At 39.6% G+C, this 23,529-nt stretch overlaps 1 protein-coding gene across 1 annotated transcript; it reads left to right on the forward strand.

Annotated features, from left to right (window-relative positions):
- The first annotated feature begins 516 nt into the window (after positions 1 to 516).
- Positions 517 to 23,036, forward strand: LOC101916037 (vacuolar protein-sorting-associated protein 36). Its single transcript, XM_055792727.1, is given in 16 exon segments — positions 517 to 801; positions 2,034 to 2,102; positions 5,520 to 5,590; positions 7,485 to 7,599; positions 9,065 to 9,100; positions 9,103 to 9,156; positions 11,631 to 11,717; positions 15,011 to 15,043; positions 15,154 to 15,231; positions 15,637 to 15,771; positions 16,627 to 16,692; positions 17,246 to 17,310; positions 17,772 to 17,856; positions 20,750 to 20,797; positions 20,799 to 20,827; positions 20,911 to 23,036. Coding segments are annotated over 16 exon segments (1,350 nt in total). The 3' UTR covers positions 21,005 to 23,036.
- Positions 23,037 to 23,529: the final 493 nt, after the last annotated feature.

Below are 23,529 nucleotides of genomic sequence, written 5' to 3' on the forward strand. Positions count from 1 at the left end.
GAGCCCCAGCCCTGCCAAGGGAAGGTGGAGTCTCATAGGCCCGCTCGCACCGGTCAAGCCCACGACAGCGGGCGCCGCTACCGAGACCTGCTCAGCCTCCCACCCCACCGGAGGCGCTTGCCCTCGCCTCCCGCTTCCCGACGGGCGCGGCCAGCTCACCTCGTCCACCGGCCCCTCCCTCACCCGCCGCGGCCTTGCTCGGGACTACGCGGGGCGGCTAACGACAGACAGCTCCGGCAGCCAGCGCCTCGCTTCCACGGCCCCTCGGGGCTCCGTGCGCCGGTGCCCGTCCCGCCGCCTTACCTCGGAAGGCCAGCTCAGACCTGCGACTGGCTGAGAGCTAGGGAGCAGAGCTCGCCGCCATAGGGCCATAGGAGAGGCTGCGAGGGCCCCTTGAATCACCCGCCGCGCAGCGCCTCCCTGATTGGGCCGGGCGCGGGACTTGAACTGGCCAATGGCGGGCGGGAGGACGGGGCTGACCGCGCCCGGTGCGGCGGCGGGGCCGGAAGGGGGTGCATGCTGGGGCGTGCGCCCCCGGCCGTGGCGGGAAGATGGCGGCCGTTCCTCCGCCCGCCGCTAGAGGGTGATGCGCGGTGTGGGTGGGGATGGTGTCTGCTCGCCCGGCGGCTGCGGGCTGGGAGTGGCGGCCGCGGCCTGGTCTGCCGGCGGCAGCTAGGGAGGGAGGGAGGGAGCTGCGCGCCCGCCACGGACAGGTTCGTGTGGACCAGCGGGTTGCTGGAGCTGGGGGAGACGCTGGTGGTCCAGCAGCGCGGCGTGCGCCTCTGCGACGGGGAGGAGAAGGTGGCGGGCGCGGCCTGCGCGGGGCCTGGCGGCGCAGTGGGGCCCGGTGGGCCGGTGCAGGGCAGGAGGGGAAGAGGCGCGGCCGTGGGCGTCAGCCGAGGGGGACGGCGGGGGACGGGTGGTACCGGGCGAGGTGGGGCGACGCGGGGTGTGAAGGGGCCTGGGCTGCAGGCGGAGCATCGGTCACGGCAGAGGGGGGCGGAGTACGCTTCGCCCCGGGGTCGGGCAGGGTTTGGCCCAGTGAGAAGCTTGTTGGGGAGGAGATCCGGGCCTTGCGGGACCGAGGAAAGTCTGGGACGGTGTGTGCCACATGGTGGAAGGTTGGGCTGCCCGTAGGGCGCGTGTAGCCGGTGTCACTGTGGTGAAACCTGATGTCCATGGCCTGGGCTGTCCCTGCCCGTCCCGGAGGCTCAGCGCACCCCTGTCGCTCGGTGCCGCAAGCAGTGCTTCTCGCCTTGGGTGTCACACACAGGCCGTGTCATACAACTCACACCTGAGTCTTTCTGGTAGTTGTAAAATACTCTGGCTCTGGTCGTGAAGGCTGCCCCCTTGCCCTCTGCTCGGATCTGAGCCTGCACACTTACCGCTTCGCCTTGCTGCTGGGCTGACTCTTGAGCTCTTCATTTTTCCATGCCGCAGTAGTTGCATACCCTCATAAAAAGCTGTGAAAAAAACGTGCCTCAAGTTTTGCAAGTAGGAAGCAATTTGCTAACACAGGTTTTCCACATGCTGATTGCTGTCTGATAAGTGAAGAAGTTTTCAACAGTAAAATGGATAGAAGCAATGCTTCCGTGTGATAGGCCAGAAGATTTCAGACTGTGCACAGTATATTCTTATCAGGGTGCTTTGCTTTTTTTGCATAACTTTTACTTTCCTTGTCAGCAAATAGTGTTCCAAAGCCAATAGCCATGTTTAAAATAGGATATTAAGAATGTTTGTGTATCTTGCACAGCATATGGAGGGAGGATCCTTCAGGATTTCCTGGGGGAAAGTTTATACAGTTGAAAAAGGAACTTTGTGTATATCCATCTAATCCTTTTATACTAATTTTCTCCATTGTTTCCTAAACTTCATTTATTGTGTTTTTAGGGGGAGTGGGAGAAGTTTTCTTAAAATACTGGCTTGTTGAATTTGATTGCTATGTTGTGGTAACATGTAATGTGTCCAAGATCAGTATTTATGCAACTTACTGGTCAAATTTGTTGTTGATCTCTTTTATTTTTCCTGTCTAGGTTAAATTTGATAGTGGAGTATTACTGCTTAGCACGCACAGACTAATCCGGAGGGATCAGAAGAATCATGTAAGTCCCACTTTTGTATCTTTTATGTTGTTCAATTGTAAATTCCATAACGGGTAGCTTGCAATGAAAAGACTGCACATGGAGAGGAGATGGGTGTTTTCCTTTGTGTGTTTTGTTTTACAAATATAGTCCATTTTTTGCCTCATAGTGGAGAGAAAATAACGGACAGAAATGTTCTTTCACCTGTTTCTGCTTTAATAAAATAATTATGCAGAGATAAGCAGGGATGGGCATTAATCATATAAATTTTCCTTTTCTACAGCACAAACACAAAGGAGAAAAGAGTCTGGTATCATGCACTAAAAAACACTGGGTTTGAGACTGAAGTTGAATGTGTCAGGCAGATCAAAATGTGAACTTCTCACCCATGCTCCTTGTCTAGAAAGGCCTTTTCTTCTTCATTATTTTCAAGTCCAAGTTCCCCTGTCTTCTGCTCCCACCATATAGTTCCAGACCATGATTTGATAACAGAATGTGTTTGGTGGCAGTGTTATTTTGTACTGGTCTTACCCTCCCAACTGCCTATTCCTGTGCTCAACAATCTCTTCAATAAGCCAGAACATTTGTCTGTACTGCTATGGAGAATTGACTCAGAGGTTAAGTGGCAATGTCAGAACTACACTGTAGTGAGACTGCTGCTGAATGCTTTGTACCATTAAGCCACAGCCAGAGACTGCAGGCTAGAAGTGAGCAAGAAAGACTACAAACACATACGAAGCTCTAGGTATAGAGTGTGACAGCATGCACCAATGTACAGCTGCAACTGAAGAAGTCCTCCTCAGAACCAATTTGGATTAATGCTTGTTTTGGACACAGTCTTTTAGAAACTTACCCCTGGAAACCAAAGTTTAGACAGAGCATGTTCAGGTGACAACTTCTCAAAGGTGAATTATATTCCACTGGACTAATTTTGTGCAAGGATAGCTGAAGCACCTCTCGTACCGAAAGGCTGTTCCCTACCAAATACCACATCCTTGCTCCAAAGCAGGGAGCTACTAAGAGCCTTCTGAAGAAGGTAAGGTCACCAAGGATGTTCTTAGTTTGGAAAAGCAATGTATTTTTTCTTCAGGGATTGTTTGCAGGAACAGCAGAACTATTTTTAATACACATTTTTAAAAATGTTTTGAGAGCTGGTCCCCAGGGTGGGGTTACTGTTAAACAAGTCAGGGGTTGATTGTCCAGACCATGAACTATTCTGTATAAATTAGCTTTTTATGCGCACAGGCAGTGTGAGATAATTTAACTGCTAAACTGACAGTGTTAATCCTTTTTTCTTCATCAGCATCTCTTTTTGAGAGATGGGCATGTACTGCAACAGGCATTGCTTCTGATCTGACTTGGCCTTTTTGCTTGCTTGGAGTGACATTAAGCATTATGACTTCAGCAAGTCTTACAACTGTCCACATCCGTATTCTCTCCTTCCCAACAAAAGGATGACACATGTCTCTTTTCCTTGACTTCCCCCTGTGCTCCTGGGCCACATGGCTTTTTGTACTCTTCCAAGATCATTTGATTTGCTAAATCAGCAGAGGAGAACCTTGGAGAATAATAAAAATAGTTTTAGTTTAGCAAATTAATTGAACTCGGCAAAGATTCTGACAAGTTCCAGGCTTGATTAGCAGAAGGGACAGGTACATGTGGCTAGGAAATTGGCAAAAATTAGCCAGTTCTGATTAGGGGGGATGTAAATATAAATAACTTTGTTCGTGTGGTAAATAAAGCTGATTATTTTTCAAGCTCTGAGGACTGAAACATGGGGAGCACAGTGCCCTTTTATTTTCATGGTGAGTTGTTGACTAAGCTCAGCTGTGATATAACATCAGCCTTAGAAACCTTAGCTAGTTTACTAGAATAAACTTGTAGAGAAAATCCCCTTTATTGTGTCAGCAAACTTTAATAATAAATTGGGCAGTTATCGTTAGGTTAACATAGCAAACCTTTTTACAAAACCAGACAGCTGTATTTTATAGCTGCTGTTGTTACGTACCATCTGTAGTTGAACAGTTTAGAAAATACAGTGATTATCAAAGGAAAAAATATTGATTCTTTTAAGTTGGTTAGATAGCTAGATTTGTACATTTTAAATCACAAAATCGTGCATAATGTGAGCATGAGATGTTAGGAAAAAAGTATCCAAATAAACTCACAGCATTTTTAACACATCTGTCTTTTTGTATCCCTTCCTCTTGCTTCTCTCACCAGGAAGGAGTGATTCTAACTCCTTGTGCTTACAATAAGTCCAAAACTTTCTAGCTGTGAACTAAATCAGTTAATCATCTTGGAAGTGTACATATTATATATAGTTGGACTCTTGTAATTTTCAAAAACATTTTTTAACAGAAGTATCATTTTGCCTGTCTTTAAAGCGTTCAGAGCTATGTGGGTGTTTTACAGTATGTAATGGCTGTAGAATCTGGAGCCACAGAAGAATCTAGATAGCTTGTATAAAGAGTTTTTAGAACAGGAAATGCAGTCCATGCTTTTTCCCAGTGAGAGGTTTACTGATCAGTCAAGAGTTCCTGCATGTATACTTTCCTAATCTCCAATTTAATGAGTATTTAATTATTCCATGCAAAGAGGAACAATTTTGGTAGTAGGGATTGAGAGGGCCCCCTAACAGTGTTCACTGTAACCTGGTGCTAGGCACACCCTCATGGCAGATGGAAGAGAGAGGTTCCAAGAGGGAATGTAACCTGTGTTTCCTGTATTCTGGGTGACTATGTCAATCACCAAGCTATTGTGCAAAAGACTTCACCGAAGGATATTCACCAAAACAAGACCAGCACCTAATTAGATACGTTGAATCACTCACTCCCTTGAGCAATTTATGTCTCAAATACATAGACTAAGAGTTTATCTTGGGTAGGTTAGTCTCCCACAGATGGCTATAGTCTTGTTTCTTGCTCCACTTTGTTTTGTCTAAAGCACAGTCCAATAAATGTGTGTTGAGATGCAGCCATCAACTTCTGGATTAAGTCCGTGGGTATGGGATAGATGGAGAAATTAATATTCCACTCAGGGATATTCTAATTTTGTAGATGTTCAACACTTAAAAGACTGATGCCTTTGGATATTGTTTTAGCTCCCAAAGTAACATCAATTCAAAAATGTTAAGAATCTATGAGTATTGTGCACCTACAGGGATACGCTGCAGTAGTGTGGAAATTTTAGTGACACATTTGTGGTTTTTTTTTTATTAACTAGAGCTCAGTTGCAACTTTCTATTAGTTTTCTACTTACATTTCTCTTTAATAGATTGTTTTGATTGTTACTGTTGTATTTCATATGGAGTGCCTCAGGCAGCACCTGTAGAGATCCATACTGTTTGTGAAATAAGGAAAGAGAACACTTGGTTTTAGAGAATGAATAGTCAGTATATGGCTTCAATTTCACTTGTGCTTGCATTGATTATTCCAGGAGTGCTGCATTGCTATACCTCTGTCTCAGATCGTCTTTACTGAAGAGCAGGCAGCTGGGATAGGAAAAAGGTAAGGTGATAGTCTTTTTTCAGATGGATAGTTTGCACATGCATGTTATATGAGGTACCCAAGTTTATATATTAATTCATGGTAGATTCCATTTGTAATCTAAGATTGACAGCCACAAGGACCTGCTTTCCTCACTTGAGGTCAAGTGTGTAAGAGAGTCATGACAAAGCAGCGTTTGATATGATTTGTTAAATCTTGTAATCACTAAACAAGTATGCATTGTAACTTGCCATTTTAATTTCATTAGTCATAAATGACAACAGTGATTTTGCTGAATCTAAATTTGAAAGCTACTTTTAGTCTTTTGTGCCACAGAACTGGTTAGGGATAGAAACTCTGCCAAATCCTTTATTATATATATTTTTTATGACCAAATATGATTGATTTTGAGCATGGAAATGCTAGCAGTGATTAGAAGGAACTCAAGTGTTTCCCTCACTTGAATAACTAATTCAGTATGGTTTGTGTATGAAGAAGTGTATAAGCGTATAAAGCCATCAGTGTGTCCAGGTGGCCAAGAAGGCCAATGGCATCCTGGCTTGTATCAGAAACCATGTGGCCAGCAGGGCAAGGGCAGCGATTGTCTCCCTGTACTCGGCACTAGTGAGACCACATCTACTCAGTTTTGGGCCCCTCGCTACAAGAAAGACACTGAGGTGCTGGAGCTGGTGAAGGGTCTGGAGCACAAGTCTGGTGAGGAGCAGCTGAGGGAACTGGGGCTGTTCAACCTGGGGAAAAGGAGGCTCAGGGGAGACCTTATCACTCTCTAGAACTGCCTGAGAGGAGGTTGTAAGCAGGTGGAGGTCGGTCTCTTCTCCCAAGTAAGAAGTGAAAGGATGAGAGGAAATGGCCTCAAGTTGCACCAGGGGAGGTTTAGGTTGGATATTAGGAAAAATTTCTTCATTGAAAAGGTTTGTCAGGTATTTGAACAGGCGGCTCAGGGACGTGGTGGAATCACCATCCCTGGAGTTATTTAAAAGACATGTAGATGTGGCACATATGGACATAGTTTAGTGGTGGACTTGGAAGACCTGATGATCTTAAAGGTCTTTTCCAACCTAAATGAGCCTATGATTCTGTGATTCAAAGTTTCATAATAAGAAGAGAAAAATATTAACTGGAGAAATATATATATATATAGTTGACATCTGCTTGCAGCCTGTAGTCAGATGGGTAAGGTAATGTGCTGAGGTGTCCAGAATAAATCAGGTAAGTCACTAATGCTTGAGAAGTCACATATAAAAGACCCATGAAAAAAGTATCAGTAAAGTGAAATTATAATGGTGGACTTGCAGTTATAATGTGATTGCAGTTTGTTATGTTCCTAAAATAATGCTATCTCAGAGTTTGCTTTGGTGGTAGGTGTCATTTTAGATTTTAATTTCCATGTGTGCTAACTTTGAATGTTGGTTTTGGACAAATTCACATACAGTGTTCACAAGTGACATATACAAGTGGGACAGATTAAACATAATATTGAGACCTTTTGTTTTCCTGTTACAAAGATAGTGTATTTTGGCAGTAGTTATTGCAAGTCAAAAGCCAAATCAAATGACTATTTGATGATTAATCTTAACTAAAAGATTTTTTTAGAAATTATTGCTTGAAATGTTAAAATTTGTTATGTTTATTTCTTAAGAATTGGCAGTGGGTACATTTTAAATTTGTGAGATGTTGGTGTTTTAGCGTTTCTAGTACTTTTTATGCAAGATCTACTATAATACTGAGTCAAAATACTTAAATATTTATATACAAACATAAAACATTATTTGATGTATTTAAGCTCTTATGTGAGATAAATTTAATAGAGGTTTTGATTAGATGATAAACTTTGTAGAAACAATTTTTTTTAGCTATTACAGAAAGCTACCTCTTTTCTATAACTTTTTCTTAGTGCCAAAATAGTAGTTCATCTTCATCCTGCTTCTTCAAACAAAGAGCCTGGTCCATTCCAAAGCAGCAAATATTCCTACATCAAACTTTCTTTCAAAGAACATGGGCAGATTGAGGTGAGTTTTGTACCATGCAAGCCCAGTACATCAGATCTTTGGACATGCTTTTCCCCTCTTGCTGCATTAGTGATAATTTTCCATGATCTTTCCATGTTACTTTTGAGGTGGAGCTTTTTCAATACATCCTTTTTGAAGACAAACACTGTGAGCCTTCAGGGTTCTGTACTTTGGTTAAATAATACAAATGGAGTTTCAAAAATCCAAGAGGCATTATTAAGCTTTGTCCTTATTTTAGTAGTTTTAATATAATCTTATACTTCCTTTTTTAGTATTTTAAATTGAACATAGGGTTTTCTGAAATCATATGTCTGAAATCTGTTAAATGCTTAACAGAGTAAAATATGTTTCTTTGTAGCTAGCCTTCTACTGAACCTGAATCAAGCAACTTACTCCTTCCTAATCATCTCTTTTAGTTTTATTGCTGACTTTTTGACGCCTTGGAGCTTTGTTTCATTTTATTTTTTGTAAATCTTTTTTTTTTTTTTACCTACACCAAATCTCAAAGGCTTTGAACATTCTAAAAAACCATAATATATTTTTAAAAGAAGGCTTATCCTAAAAACCAAAGAAATTGCACTCTGTAAAGAAATTTCACAGTATAAGATTCTCATTTGAAGAAACTGAGAACTTTAACTTTGAACAATGAAAAAAGCTGTATCTGTTCACTGCAGAAAATCTGGTTTTCAACTTGACTTATTTATAACTGGCTTATAAATGCATTGCTTGATCAGACTCACTTTCATTTCTTTGTGAGCTGTTTCCAGCTTAGAACGAGTGTAGATTTATGCCTAGTTATAATTGTATAGCTGTTTTGCCTAATTATAACATTATTTATTTTAATGTTAACGTTAGTGTCTGAAAATCAAACTTACTATATTTACTGTTTACCTAGCATATCAATTACACTCCAGATTTTTTTCTTTATGACTTCAGAATGCCTTCCTGCAAACTCTGCGCTCTAACAATGGAATAGGTTTTCTTTCTGGATTTTGGTCAGTGGGATACACTTAGTGTTAACTACTGTTAACTAATTAACTAATGCAAGCTTCTGGTATTAGCAATAAACAAATAAGTGTAATTGATCTGTGTGGTCATCTTTATATTGTTCAATTAACAGTTCAATAGTAATTGGATTGTTCAACTTTCCCTCCTTTAAAAGCAAACCTTGACATTTTTAACTTTAGCATGTTTTGGAACCTTTTGAATATCTGAAAAAAATATTTTACAATAAAAGTAATCATGCAGGTTTAATTAGTAACTACATGGCTCCTTCTCTAATGTATATATTTTTGAAAATTGGACATTAAGAAATTCAGGTAATGTTGTACTGTGGATGTGTAGGTGTTCCTGTGCTTTGTCCTTACATTGAAGCTTCTTTCGTCTACCACCAAGATGCTAAAAATACCCAGAGGTACTCTGCACGGTTTATGAAACCTCTCTTGTCACTCTTTAATGTTTGCAGTTCTATAGATGGCTATCAGAAGAAATCACACATAGGAGAGATGGGAGAACATGCCCACTGGTCAGACCATTCAGGTTAACAAGGATCCACAGGTACGTGCAGAGCTTCTGAGCAGAATCTGTATGTAATAATCTCTTGTTTCCATTTCTTGCTGTTCCAATCTACTGCATCTGGCATGCCTCTCTAACCAACACCATGGGCACATGTGGGAATTCAGCTTTACTTTGCCTATTTCTTCACTGGCATAAATTAGTTTCTCCTTTACAGTTTTCACCTGATACAGAACACTATGGCCTCTCTTTCTTGAGTGTGTTTAGACTGGAATAGTTGATAATTAGCTCCGTTTTTTTTATATAGTCAGACACACACACATGCGCACATACACAATTATGCAAATATTAATTCAGCATGAGAGATCTAATGAAGCTGAAAGATTTTTGGTCTGAATTGTGCTTTCTTTCCTGTTTTACTTTTGTGGCTGGAAGTCAAATATATAACATGTAATTTATATAACTCTTTGGAACCTTTATATGTTTGATTTAAATGTGTATGCTAAATGGACAGTTGTTATGGAGAATCTCTTTGTCATATGTTAGATTACCTTCTTTATCTGTCTGCATACTTCTGGGTTATAAACTGATAACACTGTCTCCCATAACATCCTTATAGTTAAGCTCAGGCAGTGTGGGTTAGGTGAGCGGACAGTGAGGTGGGCTGAGGTCTGGCTGAATGCAGAGCTCGGGGTTGTGATCGTCGGTGCAGAGTCCAGCAGGAGGCCTGTAGCCAGCGGTGCTCCCCAGGGGTCAGTGCTGGGTCCAGTCCTGTTTGACTTATCCACCAATGACCTGGATGAAGGGACAGAGTGTACCATCAGCAAGTTGCTGATGATACAAAACTGGATGGAGTGGCTGATGCACCAGAAGTCTGTGCTGCCATTCAGCAAGACCTGGACAGGCTGAAGAGCTGGGCAGAGAGGAACCTCATGAAGTTCAACAAAGGCAAGTGTAAGGTCCTGCACCTGGGGAGGAACAACCCCGTGCACCAGTACAGGCTGAGGCTGACCTGCTGGAAGGCAGCTCTGCGGAGAAGGACCTGGGAGTGCTCGTGGACAGCGAGTTGCCTGTGAGCCAGCAGCGTGCCCTGGTGGTCAGGAAGGCCAGTGGGACCCTGGGGTGCATTAGGAGAAGCGTGGCCAGCAGGTGGAGGGAGGTTCTCCTGCCCCTCTGCTTCTGCCCTGGTGAGGCCGCATCTGGAGTGCTGTGTCCAGTGCTGGGCTCCCCAGTTCAAGCAAGACAGGGAAATACTGGAGAGGGTCCAGCAAAGGGCTACAAAGGTGATTCGGGGGATGGAGCATCTCTCTGATGAGGAAAGTCTGAGAAAGCTGGACCTGTTTAGCCTAGAGAAGACTGAGAGGGGACCTTATCAATGTCTACAAACATCTTAAGGGCAGGTGTCAGGAGGATGGGGCCAGGCTCTTTTTAGTGGTGCCCAGCAACAGGACAAGGGGGCAACAGGCACAAACTGCAACATAAGAAGTTCCATCTGAATATGAGGAAAAAAATACTTTGAGGGTGACAGAGCACTGGAAGAGGTTGCCCAAGAGTGGTTGTGGAGTCTCCATCTCTGGAGACATTCAAAGCCCACCTGGATGTGATTCTGTGCAACTTGCACTAGTGAACCTGCTTTAGCAAGGAGTTGGACTAGATGATCTCCAGAGGTCTGTTCCAACCCAGACCATTCTGTGATAAATATGTAGATATTGTTTCTGCATATGAATGTGTTGAATATATGAATATATTGAACATATAGTACTATATGAATGAAATAGGATGATTTAAAGATTGTTCCGTGTCAGATCACATGTCTTCCTTTGTAAATGTAGTACCTATAAACATTGCTGCATTTGGATTAATGGCAAAGCCTGTACCCTGCATCAAGAATCAATGAAAATGCCTTACCTCCTGTTCTTAATTCTGAGTCATAGCAAATTGTTAACACCAGTGCTAAGCTTTGCAGTCAGAGATTTGAGGGCTGGCACCACTGCCGCTTAGGTACCAGTCTTTTGAAAACACATTTGGTATCAAATGAAAGGTTCACCATCACCTCCCTTCTGATACTTCTCAGCAAGGTAAATTAGACTGCACTTCGCATTGTGTTTCTGTGGCTATGTTTCTTCAGGGTAGATTTCTTGAGGTAATCCTGTTCAGATACACTCACGCATTTGCACAGCTCTAGTATAGATGTTCACATGGACTCAGAGGCTCTAATTGAGATGAGCTGGCATGCACAGTCTGGATCAGGCTATTAAGCATCTTCATAATTAATAGCTTCAATATAGTAATCTTATCTGTCTACTACAGCAAATTCATACGTGCTTCATGCTTACTTTTTATTTTATTACACTGGTTTAAAAAATACTTTCAAGAAATACATGAAATATTGTATGTGTGATTCCAGCTCTTTGGGGGAATGTTTCCTGTCATCTAATGTAAAGTTTTTCACAGTGAGGCGGATGAGAAAATTTAGCATTTCCTATTTTGATTCCTTTCATTATTTTCTTTTGCAGGCAGGAAGAATAAGGGCTGTAGGAATTGTAGGGATCGAAAGGAAATTAGAGGAAAAAAGAAAAGAGACTGACAAAAACATTTCCGAGGTAAATACTACTGATGTTTCAAGGTCAACCACCTGATCCATTTACATTCATTCACACGTTCTTTTAGGGGCAGCTGAGACTATTTATTGTTTTTGTTGTGAAGTCTGAATTCATTTACGAGTGTATAATTTACGGTTATTTACTGTGTTTAACTGGCTTTTCAATATATGTAAAGGTACTTAATTTAAACAGTTCCTTTCAAGAAGACTGTTCTTTGAAACTAACGGTGTGTATTTATGAAATTAACTTTAGTAGAATTAGAAATTAGAGTTCAGTGACTTCTGATCAGGGGAAGCAGAACACAAAGGCATCTGTAGAAGTAGACTATTACAATTTTGGGCGTGGGGGGAGGTCCTTCATTTTTTTACAGCTAATTTTAATTTCAGTTGAAAATGTAATATATATTAAGGATAATATGCTGATCTAAGTGTCTGCATGTAACTGGTAAAGTTAGATTTTAATCTTACTCAGTTTTTAAATGTTAAGATTTAGGCTTATAATTACAGTAGAATGTTCTGCAGTCCAAGCATCAGCAAGATTTTACAAGTATCTTTGCAAAATACCTGGGCTAGATGGAGACCATCCTTTTCCCCAGAAACAGCACAATAGTTGAATTTCAGATCTCAATACTGATGGACAACAGAGGCAATTAATTTCTTCATATATACCTGGGAACAGTAGCCTCAAAAATAGTTTGGTTCTGTCTTGGTAGTAGAGATTAATACAGAAGTACTTATAAACTACATGCAACAGATTTCATTTTTGTGACAAAGCTCTATGGAATTCAGTGTGGCACAATAAAAAAAGACATTCACTGCTCTAGTACCTAAGAAAATTATAGTACCTTTGCAGGCTGCCTACTGTTTCAGATACTGGTAGCATTAAAATTTTTCCTTTCTATTTATAAGGAATGTAATGAATGAAGTTCTGTGTGTAGTTCAAAAGGTATTGTGGTTACATGCTTGTGTATATAGTTCAAAAGGTATTGTCTGGTTATTTTTTCCTTCAGCAGCTTTGTCAGAGAGTAAAATGAATCTGTTTATACGTGTTGTATGAACAAAGGAAACCCATGGCTTGTAAAATCCTGCCTTCCTCTAGCTGTAAATGTTATAAATGACTTAATTTAAAAAATGGTGCCCTGGCTTCCAGGAAAAGGCTTCCTGCATCTGCTGTTCACTGCTGATAAGAATCCAGTTCTTTAGCCTTTTGTTTATCTGAGGAAGTTCCTGTTAGGTGTGTGCACATTCCCCTTTGTTTCCAGGCCTGCCCTTGGTGAGTCAGGCAGAGGAGGAGTTAGACACAGCATGCTGTTTATTTAGCTAAATCAAGGGTTCTTTTGATGAATGATGTTTTCATGCAGGCTATAGAGATTAGAAATAAGCTGGGAAAAGCCTTGTTAGAAAACTTTTTGTTGATATCATACAAATACAGTAGGAGGTCTTTGATTTACACTATAGATTAGGAAATCTATTTTAAATTATTGAATTTGGCAGAATAAGAAGTAAGAAGAAATATTCCAAAGAGAAGCTTTTGTTCTGATAGCGGTAGATTATTGTTATACACTAGTATATTATCTTTTCTCACCTTGGACCTAGCTTTGTCCCACTTAATTTTGGATACCTAACCTAGGTACCAAGTGTTAAGAAGCTAGACTTCTCCAGTCAGTGGACAAACACTGGCACCATTAGGAAGGGTTCTGATGAAAAGCAAACCCTGTCCCTTCCTGGAGGCATCTCTGTCTCTGCACATTGAATCTCAGACCAATAAGCTTCTAAGTAAGGCACCTAAGTGTAGGTGGGAACAGTTAGGTCTTCCTATGCAAATTCTTTTAAGGTGTCTTTCTAGCGGGGGATTAGGCAGGACAAGCTAGGAAGCAGACAGAAGCAATGGCTAGAAGCCTAGGCGAGACATATCTAGAGGGTCATTTGACATACTCTTAACTGAACAACCTTCTTTATTTGTGGCTGGAGGGGTTGGGTGCTGCTGTCAGACAAGCTTTAGCTGCAAAGTTTCAGGAATTTTTCTCACACCAGTTGTTCAAAAAAGGTTGTTTGAAAAGGTTGACCACCTGGGCATGTTGTCATGTATTTGAGAGATGTGGGCGAGAAGGCTGAATATGTGTTGCTGAGGGTGGGAGAAATGGTAGTTGCTTTTTAATATAGTTGTGTTAATATGGTTGCTAACTTTTTTTGTACATGATTTTTTTTAATGCTAGTTGGTTATCGTTACTAAAACTTTTGCATTTCAGTATATGCTCAGCATTTTTTGAAGTATGTTTTATTTAAGCCTAAAAATGCCCTTTGTAAGTTGTTGTAGAGTTGTTGTATTTGAGACTTTAGCAGTTTACTGAGCTTAATAGGCTTGATATAATTATGGTCCTGTGGTGGATGCCCAGTATATTACTTCTTTGGGTTTTTTTGAAACAAAATTAACAGTTTCTTAGACAAGAAAATAAATGTTTTGTAAAAATAATTTTTTCCCTTTATCTAGTATTTATTTTGGTTTTTAGGTCCAACAACTAGAGTTTTCAGAGGATGCTTTCTGTCTAGTTTTTATCTTAACTTATTGAAATCTGATCACTTATCTTGTGGATCTTATTTCATTCGTTTTCTTAACTGGTTTTTGTTTATTATGCTAGCACCACTGGTCCTATGTATGCAATACTTAAATGAAGAGAAATTGCCACACATTTTCAGAGGTTTTGTCTTGTCAGTTAAACATACATGTGAAAAACATATACTTTCTTCCTTGCTTATTTGAAATGGCTGTTGCTTAGAACTTCATAACATCTACTGATTAAAGTAAAATTGTCTTGTCAGGAGGAGTACTTCTGTAGGTTTAAAGTAGTCTTGCTGCTGGCCAGATACAATAGATCTCCTTGAGTGAGGGTTAACTGTTGGAAAAAAACTACCATCACCACCAAGAAACCTTTCCCCAGCTTTTAGGAGAGCATAATAAACTAGGACAGTTTAATCTTTTGTGGGCCTTGGTGTCTTGTTGTTCCTTCCTATTGTATGGACTTCATATTGAACTAGTGTTCACATACTAGTAAAGTGTGTGATTGATTGATTCTTTTCTTCATTCTTGTTTATGGATTGCGTAATTTTGATTTTTAAGACCTGGTATAAAACAGATATATCAACCAATTATATATAATGTGTGACATTGTAACATACTGATCTAAAGGGATAGCAGCTCTTAGAAAAGCTTGGGTAGGTGGACAAAGGCAGCTCACTGTACCCATGAAGCTTGATGCTGTAATTGTACTGATCTGCGGTGTCTTTTTGTTTCAGGCTTTTGAGGATCTTAGCAAACTAATGGAGAAGGTATGGCATGTGTCACTTATCCAAGTTGACTTACACTTGTATTCTCAGTTTTAAGCATGCTTTTCTCTGTGGAGCTGAAAGTTGACTTATCTGTGTGTCTTTCTTGATAGGCTAAGGAAATGGTGGAGTTATCCAAGTCAATAGCCAATAAGATTAAAGAAAAACAAGGTGACATCACTGAGGATGAGGTAAATGAATTTTGTTTTTAAAGTCAACAGAAATGTTCCTATGCAAAGCAAAAAGCTATCCATTTAATACATGTAATTTAATAAGGAACACTTCATGGTTGGGTGTTTTTGTGTTTTAGTGCCTACATAAAGTAAAAGTGACTTACTTGTTTAGCATTAGCTTTTCTTTTGACCCTTTCTTAAAAGCAGATTTTACTGCCTTCGTGTGAATTTTTGTATTTTTGACCTCTGCTAGTCAAAATTGAATTGTATTAAGTCTTGCCTTCTCTTTGATAGTAATTGACTTTTATCGGTAGTAAACTGAATGGATTTATTCACCAAAACTGTCGCATAGTAATAAAATAAAAGTTTTTTCAAAACCAGAATCATTCACTAGCTGATGTACTTCTAAATTTATTTGTTTAGACTATTAGGTTCAAGTCCTGTCTGCTGAGTATGGGTATAGCTAATCCAGTTACCAGGGAAACACATGGATCTGGTACACATTACCACATGCAGCTGGCGAAGCAACTAGCTGGAATACTCCAGACACCATTAGAGGTAAAGCACCTAATTTTGCACCAAGATTTTCCATGCGTTGCTGAATTTTGACGTAAATTTGTTTGGCTGTAGCACTGTGCCTGTTTTTAAAGTCTCAGATTTGGCAGCATAGCTTCACATTCAGTGTTTATGGAAAGAAAATATATATATATATATATATATATATTTTCTTCCTGAATTAAGAAAGTTTAAAAGAAGTAAGAATTTTTCTTTGGAGTAATAGCATCTCAACTTCTAATCCGCAAAATATCAGCGATACTTAGAAAATCATACGAGCAGTCTTCCTTCCATTTGAACAGCCCTGTATTCATCCCTTGCTGCAGAATATTATTTTTTTAAAGAAAGAGTGAAACAACACATGACTTTAAAAATATAAGTAGTCTTTAAACTGCCTTAAAATTATGCATTTTGCAAATACAACACAGAGTTATTACACAGACTATCCCTCCTTGGTAATATATTCTAGTGTGTCTGAAGCTGTTAGAGAATTCAAGATTCTCACCAAAAAGATTTCATGTTGCAACTTATAAGGGCTATGTGTCTACTAAAACAAGTTGATGTGGTAGATTTAATATATTGAAATTTCTTGTTCCTGTGACTTATTCTCTGCTTTAAAATCAAAGTAATTCAGTCTTTGGATGTAGTATCAGTGGTTTGCATTTTAAAATGATTGGTGAAAGATGTTACAACTTACCTCTCGTGCTAGAAATATATGGTATTGCCTGGGTAGTTTCTTTCATTAAGGCCCATCATTTAGCTCCTCTGTTTTACCTGTTTAATCACTCAAATGCAAGTAAAGATACCGTGTTTACTAGATAAATGCTATTTCTCTTACCAGTCTTGTGCTTAACACAGGAGCGAGGAGGGATCATGTCACTTACAGAAGTATACTGTCTGGTAAATCGTGTATGAGGATTAGAGGTGAGAAATTGGTTTAATTAAATATTTTATAAAGTGTACTTCAGTGATAAGGTAATTAAAGAAAAAGTGTAAAAAGTTCCCTCCCAATTGCTCACTCTACTTGTCTTAACAGCATGAACTGATCAGCCCTTTATTAAAATGTGGGGCTTACCTATATTCTTTCTCCTTCTTCCATGCAATGTTTATGTATGCTCTACAAGTTGTTTTAATGTATGCTTCTTTTTGTAATACCATATAAAAGGGAAAATTCATCCTTATCTGGAAAGAAAACTGAAAGGACAGAGAATACTAAAGAATGGTGAATTTGGGTTTTTTTAAACAAATTACATCAATTTTTTCTGTAAACAGGGCAAGAAGGGTTATTACAGAACACATAGTAAGGAAACAGAAAGGAGCATAGAAGCCAATGAAAGTAGGCTGCAAAATAGAAAGAAATTAACAATATTGTATAGCCTGGTGTGTTTTATAGCTGTAGTTATTAAAACTGTTTTGGTGTTATGTTGTATACTTAAAATGCAAGCTGTGAAATAAATCTATTTTACTATTTTAGTAGTTGCTGTCACCGGAAGATTTAGTAAATGCTTGTAAGATGCTGGAGTCACTGAAATTACCAATAAGGTAAGAGTTTTACAGATGTATTTATTAAACCTGGCACTCGCACGTCAGACCATGGTGTTTGGAAGACTTAATATTTTTACCTGCAGTAGATTTTCTCGCTTTTTAAGCAAAGTCATCCTTTGCTTAAAGGATGCTGCTGTAAGCACCAATATCCACTCTACATTAAAATATGAATTTTTAACAATGGTTCACTTTGCTAGGAAGACAGCATTGTTTTCACTTCCAATACAGGTTGGTTTTTTTTCATACTGGGAAAAGTTTAACTAAACTCAGACATATGCCCCATTCTTTTCAGTCTTCAGATTTTGAAGATGCTTTTAATATTCATTTTACAGAGCTTTTGTTTGGGGTTTGTTTTTTTTTCCTTTTGTAATGTGGTTTTAGGTGTGAATGCATCAGAAATGTGACCATAGGTGACGTGTACAGAGTTTTCAGTTACTTAGACTCTCTTTTGATTGTAGGCTTCGGATATTTGACAGTGGTGTGATGGTGATTGAACTCCAGTCTCATAATGAAGAGGAAATGGTAGCTTCTGCTTTGGAGACAGTAAGTGTACTTCATTTCCTTCAGTGTTCTGACCATGCTAGGGGAATTTAAACACATTAGGTATAAAAACTTGAGGTACAGGATTTCCTTTTGAGGTTTTGAAATACAAAATACTCCACTTCCAGTCTTCTAACAGTAATACTTAAATAGCACTTTTCATCTTCAAAGTGCTACGCAGGCACATCTTAGTCATTGCATTCTCCTTAAGGAATAAATCACTTCCTCTCTTTTCAAACTTCATTAACCTTCAACCTTCCTCCAAATCTTTTGCTCTGCAGAATGAAATTCATGGCATGTATTAAGCACTTAATTTAACAGAAGTGGACTTCAGACACTGTACACAACGTGCTTGAAGGTGGTGAAAGTAGCTCTGAAATATTGATATAGGCAGTTGTTTAGTTTGGGTTTATTTCATAAAATAGCACATTGTATGTGTAACATCTACTGAGTTTGCCACTGTAAAGAGCATTCAGTTGGAGACTAGTGCACATAGGCTAGCTTCATCAGGGAAAAAAATAGTATAAATTGCTCAGTGTGGTAAACCTTCATGGTCTTACTACCTCTGGGTCTTTAAAGTCCTGCTATCCTATTGCTTGATGCATATTCCTGTGTCTCTTTCAGCGGGATGTGATTTTTTTGTTGTTCATAAAGTTGAATAAAGGCTGATTCAGTGTACCCAAAGTTAAACATCAAAGAGGACTGTGACTTGGGCAGTCAGGAAGAAGTAGAGCTATCACAGGCACCTTCTCCCTTGATAAATGAGGTAGGCTCTTCAGTGCGTTTTGCGTGATTGTTACCGTATAGCTTTCTCTCATCAAAAAGATTTTTAGATAAGAGAAATGTATGTAGCCATCTAAAAGATTCCATCCTAAATCATCAAAACTAAAATGCTTAAATTTTTCAATATATGTTAATCCTTTCAGTTTATTTTCTCATATTTACAGAAAAATACCTAGTTTGTTTTAGGGGGGTTTTTTCTGATTATTTTTGGTTTCTAATTAATTTGTTGCCTTCAGTAAAGGGCTTATCTCTTTGAAAGGAAAGGAAAAACCTTTTCTTGATAACAAATGAGGTCAACTGCAAAAAGCAACAGATGGTGGATTTATTATTGAAACGCCTTTTTTTTTTTTTTATTATTTTCATAATATGAGACACTGACTCCATAGAAATACGTAAAGGAAAGGCTTTGAATGATGAAGGCTAACCTGTACGGGAGAGGGAAGATGAGATCAGAATTGTGGCCAAAAGCACCCTGTACTTAATGTGTAATGTACGGTAACATGAAACCTCTGAGAAGTGGTGAAAGGAAGTCACCAGTCTTTCAAACAGGAGAGAGATGTTTTGAAAGGCTGGTGAAGACAGGAAATGAGATGGAAGTCAAAGCATCCCAAAGTCACCCCTGATGAGAGTAGTGGTTTGGGAAGGAAAGATAATTAATCACCCATATGCATATTAGATTCTATAGCTGACTTCCATTACTCAGATTTGATCACTTAGCTTTATAGAATCTCAAGTTAGGACTAGCTTAATCTGAGTTTCCATAAAAATACTACAGCTGAGAATGATGCAGAATAGACCCCTCCCTACCCAGTTACGTGGGAAGCAGGAAATGGGAACCATGTCTGGATTTACAAGTTTGCTTGAATCTGAAGCAATGGAGAAATGGAAGAATTAATAATTTTTAGGGCAATAAAACATGTTTATCTGGGAAATTCAAGGCAATAATAAGTCTAGACTGCATATCTAATATTTTAAGCATCCGCATGTGCTGCGGGCATTTCGGGCGAGCGGGAGTCAGATTCAAATACTCACAGAGTTCAAGATCTGATCCGTTTATTGTACAAACCAGGTAGACTTTTATAAGGCATTCTATAAGCGTGCAATAATGTGGTTGGCTATTTTACAAGCGTATAATAATATGATTGGTTAACAATTGTTTACTGGGAAGATTTCTGTTTCTGCTTGTTCTGGCATGTAGGCTCCTTTCTGCGGTTTCCCAGCTCCTCTTATCACGTCCCGTTGGCCTTGGTTTTGAGCAAACATCTGCAATTTGCTCCTTTTTCTTCATCCCACTGTTCTGGCCGTAACCTCGTCTTATTTCTTCAGTATTTTTCCACTTGCTTCAGAGTTCAGCATAATCATTCAATACAGCAAGAGCCCCAACACGCATGTCCAGCCTGTGAGGTTTCATTTTAGCATGTATTAACTAGCGTGGGTGAGACAATGGGGCCAAAGTTTTGAGTCCCAAGACTGAACCTATCTTTTGTGTCAGCTGAATGTGATGGTGGCTTTTACTGATCCCTCTAGTATGCCATAATATAGGGTAGAGTACTAAGGTGTGGGGATTTTTCTATAGACAGTGGGGATATTTTAAATCTCATTAAACTCAAATTCTCTACTTCCATCTGAGACAACTTAAATCTCTAAATCGATGACCTGCCCTTAACAGGTCTTTTATTTCCTCATTTAGGCTTCACTTGAATCACTTGAAGTTTGCCGAATCACTTAGTATAGCTGAGCTGTGTAAATACTGATTGTGACAGTATACTGTACCTGAGCTATTCTGATTTTTCTGTTCTCTTTGTCCCAAGGCATCTTTTAAAAAAAATCCAAAGGAGAGGGTACCATGTGATTATTTTTTTTGCAATTTGAGTCTTTTCTACATTCCTTTTTTATATTTGGCAGTTTTCCCAGGACAGAGAAGAGGTATTTTTAAGGGCAAATACCCATAATTATTTGTACTTTTTAAAAATGCAAACAAACTAGTTGTTTTCACAAGGGATTTGCTACCAATTTATCACTTCACAAGGCTAACCCTGATTCACTAGCTAAGAGAATGTCATTTTTCTTTTAATGCTGTAGTTTGTTTATTTGTGTATTTGTTTTTTGATAGGTGTCTGAAAAGGGTTCCCTCACAGCTGACGAGTTTGCTAAGCTGGTGGGGGATGTCTGTTCTCTTAGCCAAAGAAAGGTAAGTAATAATTGTTGTGTTTAGTACCTCTGTTACCATGTTGTCCTCAAGTAATACAGCACGTCTTCTTTTGCTTTCTCTAGGCTGCTTCTTGCTGAAAAGATGGGCCATCTTTGCAGAGATGATTCAGTGGAGGGCTTGAGATTCTACCCAAATTTATTTCTGACGCAAAGCTAATGTCATTTGTGTACAATTTACTATGTAACAGTTGAACAAGGGAGCAGAACCCTTCCAACAAATGACTTTAAAATTTTAATTTTGTTAGTCAACTGCAACAGTGATGAACATCGCAATGCTTTACAGTTCTCGGGTATTTCAAGTGCTGAACCCTCTTACATGGAACTGAATGGAAGTAGGAATCACTAAGAAGTTTGCTAATTGTCTCAAGCTGGCTAGCTCATGTTTCAGGTTTTATTTGGCGTGTTCTGTCATTTTTAATTTCAAGAGAAGTCAGATGAAGATTCCACACAAGTGAAAGTGGAGAGACTATCTCTGTAGTCTGCCATGGGGGTCAGCACCCAGAAGACAGATTACTGCATACTCCAATTTCAATTTGTTTATGTCTAGAGCAACAAAGCAGACAGATGTATCCATAGTGATAAGAAAAGTGACTTTGGTGTGTACTGAAGTATAAGGAACAAACCCAGGGTAGAGTAACCCCTTCTCCCTGAAGCAAGGAGCAGTTTCCTAAGAGAGAATCTTGGAGTTCTTGTACTTTGAGACAGAAAGAACCTGCTGCAGAAGAGAAAAATGTATGTCATGTGAATCTAGAAATCACAGTGTTTGTTTTGTTATGTCTTATGCTAATATCTCAGATAGAAGCATTGTTAGCGCAGACTTCCTCTCTTCTCTTTCCTTGCCATCTTCCTTCCTGTCTCATTATGTTGTACTTCAGGTGCCCTTTCTCTGTCCTCTCTTCATGTAGCAGAGTGGAATACCCTCTTATCACTCTACCAAACTCTGTGCTTTAATGTGCTTGTGTTTTATCCTGTACTTCTAATGAAAGATCATTTGTTTGTAACAGCCTGTTACCTGTTTTGGAGAGACTGTTTGTTAGCTTATATCTCGTGTGTGAAAATTAATCTGCTTTCAGTATTGAAGGGAAGAAGACTATCACCCTGTGTTTAATAGTCACAAGGTATCATATTGTTTGGTATTCCTCACCCTGTGTTCACACTGAATACAATTTGATAGTCTCAGTTTTCATAACTCCAGTGGAGTAGTTACGTTACTTGAAGATCTGTTGTCATGGTAATAACAGTAAGTGGATGTTTATGATCCACATCACTTAAAATTTTTGGCGTTTTGAAGTCACCAGTTTTAATAAATAACAAAATTCAGTCAAGATATGGACAAGGATAACACATAGATTATGGCATTGTGGTTGTAATGGCCAAATCGACACTACAAAAAAGGAGAAAAAGCTTTTAAGAGCTTGAAAATACTTTCAGAACTGTTTAGGTGTTACCATAGCTTAGACAAATTTAATAAGGAGTTCAGTGCAGAGAACCCTACAGTGATGATGCTTATGGTTTGTAAGATGCTCGTTTAGGTCCAAGGAATTGTGTCCTCTTATCCTTGTCAAGAGCGGTGCTTTCTTTAGGGCAGCTTTCCTCTGTTTCATGAAGGTGCTAAGCCTAATGTATTTGGCACAGCTGAAGGAACTGGTTCACACTATTCTTACTGTGTTAACCATCTAGTGTCATCTCGTCAGGAGTCATATGGCTTGCAGCTTTTCTTCATCCTTCCCACAACCCACAGAAGAGATCTATGCGAGGTATGCTAAGCATCACACATCTAAGGAGGGACTGAAAAGTGAGAAATTCAGAAGCAAAAAGCTGGTTTGTGACAACTCTTTCTTCTACCTGATGTCAAGGGAGACCAGTGGTTTATGGGCCAGAACCTCTCTCCACAAGGGGGCATGTCTTCTGCAGAAAGAATAAAATGAGAAAGGAAATGCCAAGTGTCAATTCCCAACCTCGGTTGCTCCAACCCTGAGCTTTTCATTTTAAGAAATAATGATACAACCTGTTTAGAATGATGGTACCTTCTTGAGCTTTTCTTTTCCAAGATTTTTGTTTGACTTTTTTTTTTTTTTCTACAGGGAAGAAATCTATAGGGTAAATTGTATAGCTGGTTTAGAATTTAAACATAACATGGGAAAATGACTACTAGAAAGTAATAAAAATTAAAAGATTTTCTTAAATAGGCTGTTCTCTGGTTTTTTTCTTCCTAAATGTTTTGGCCGGCTTTAAAATCTTTACACATCAAAATCTTGTGGTTCTGTGGGGCAGGTTTTTAAAGTGCATCATATTTTTGCTTTCTCCTTTTGTAGCTAAAAGGGTGCCAAGGTAGTTTTGATTAAAGGGAAAAATTAAATGTAATTAGAATGCCGTGGTTCCGTTGAGTAGCCTGTGACCCACCCCAGCCAGAATCGCAGAACTGTAGATACCTACACAAGCACCAGTTTGATGAGGAAACTAGTCCGAGTCTGAGCCAAGCATATACCCTGTGCTAGCGCTGGCAAGGTCTTTGACACGTTGAAATGTATTTTCCAACCTGAAAGACAACAGAAGTCATGTATCTGGTGCCACACTTGGAGCCAGCTGTTGGGCGAACAGAGGGAGTGACATGTTTACAGGTCTGTGGTATCATGGTAGTACATCACACTGTCCTAAAGTGCCATTGCCCAGCCCCGTTTC

This window comes from Falco peregrinus, chromosome W, assembly GCF_023634155.1.
Source record: "Falco peregrinus isolate bFalPer1 chromosome W, bFalPer1.pri, whole genome shotgun sequence".
Taxonomy (NCBI): domain Eukaryota; kingdom Metazoa; phylum Chordata; class Aves; order Falconiformes; family Falconidae; genus Falco; species Falco peregrinus.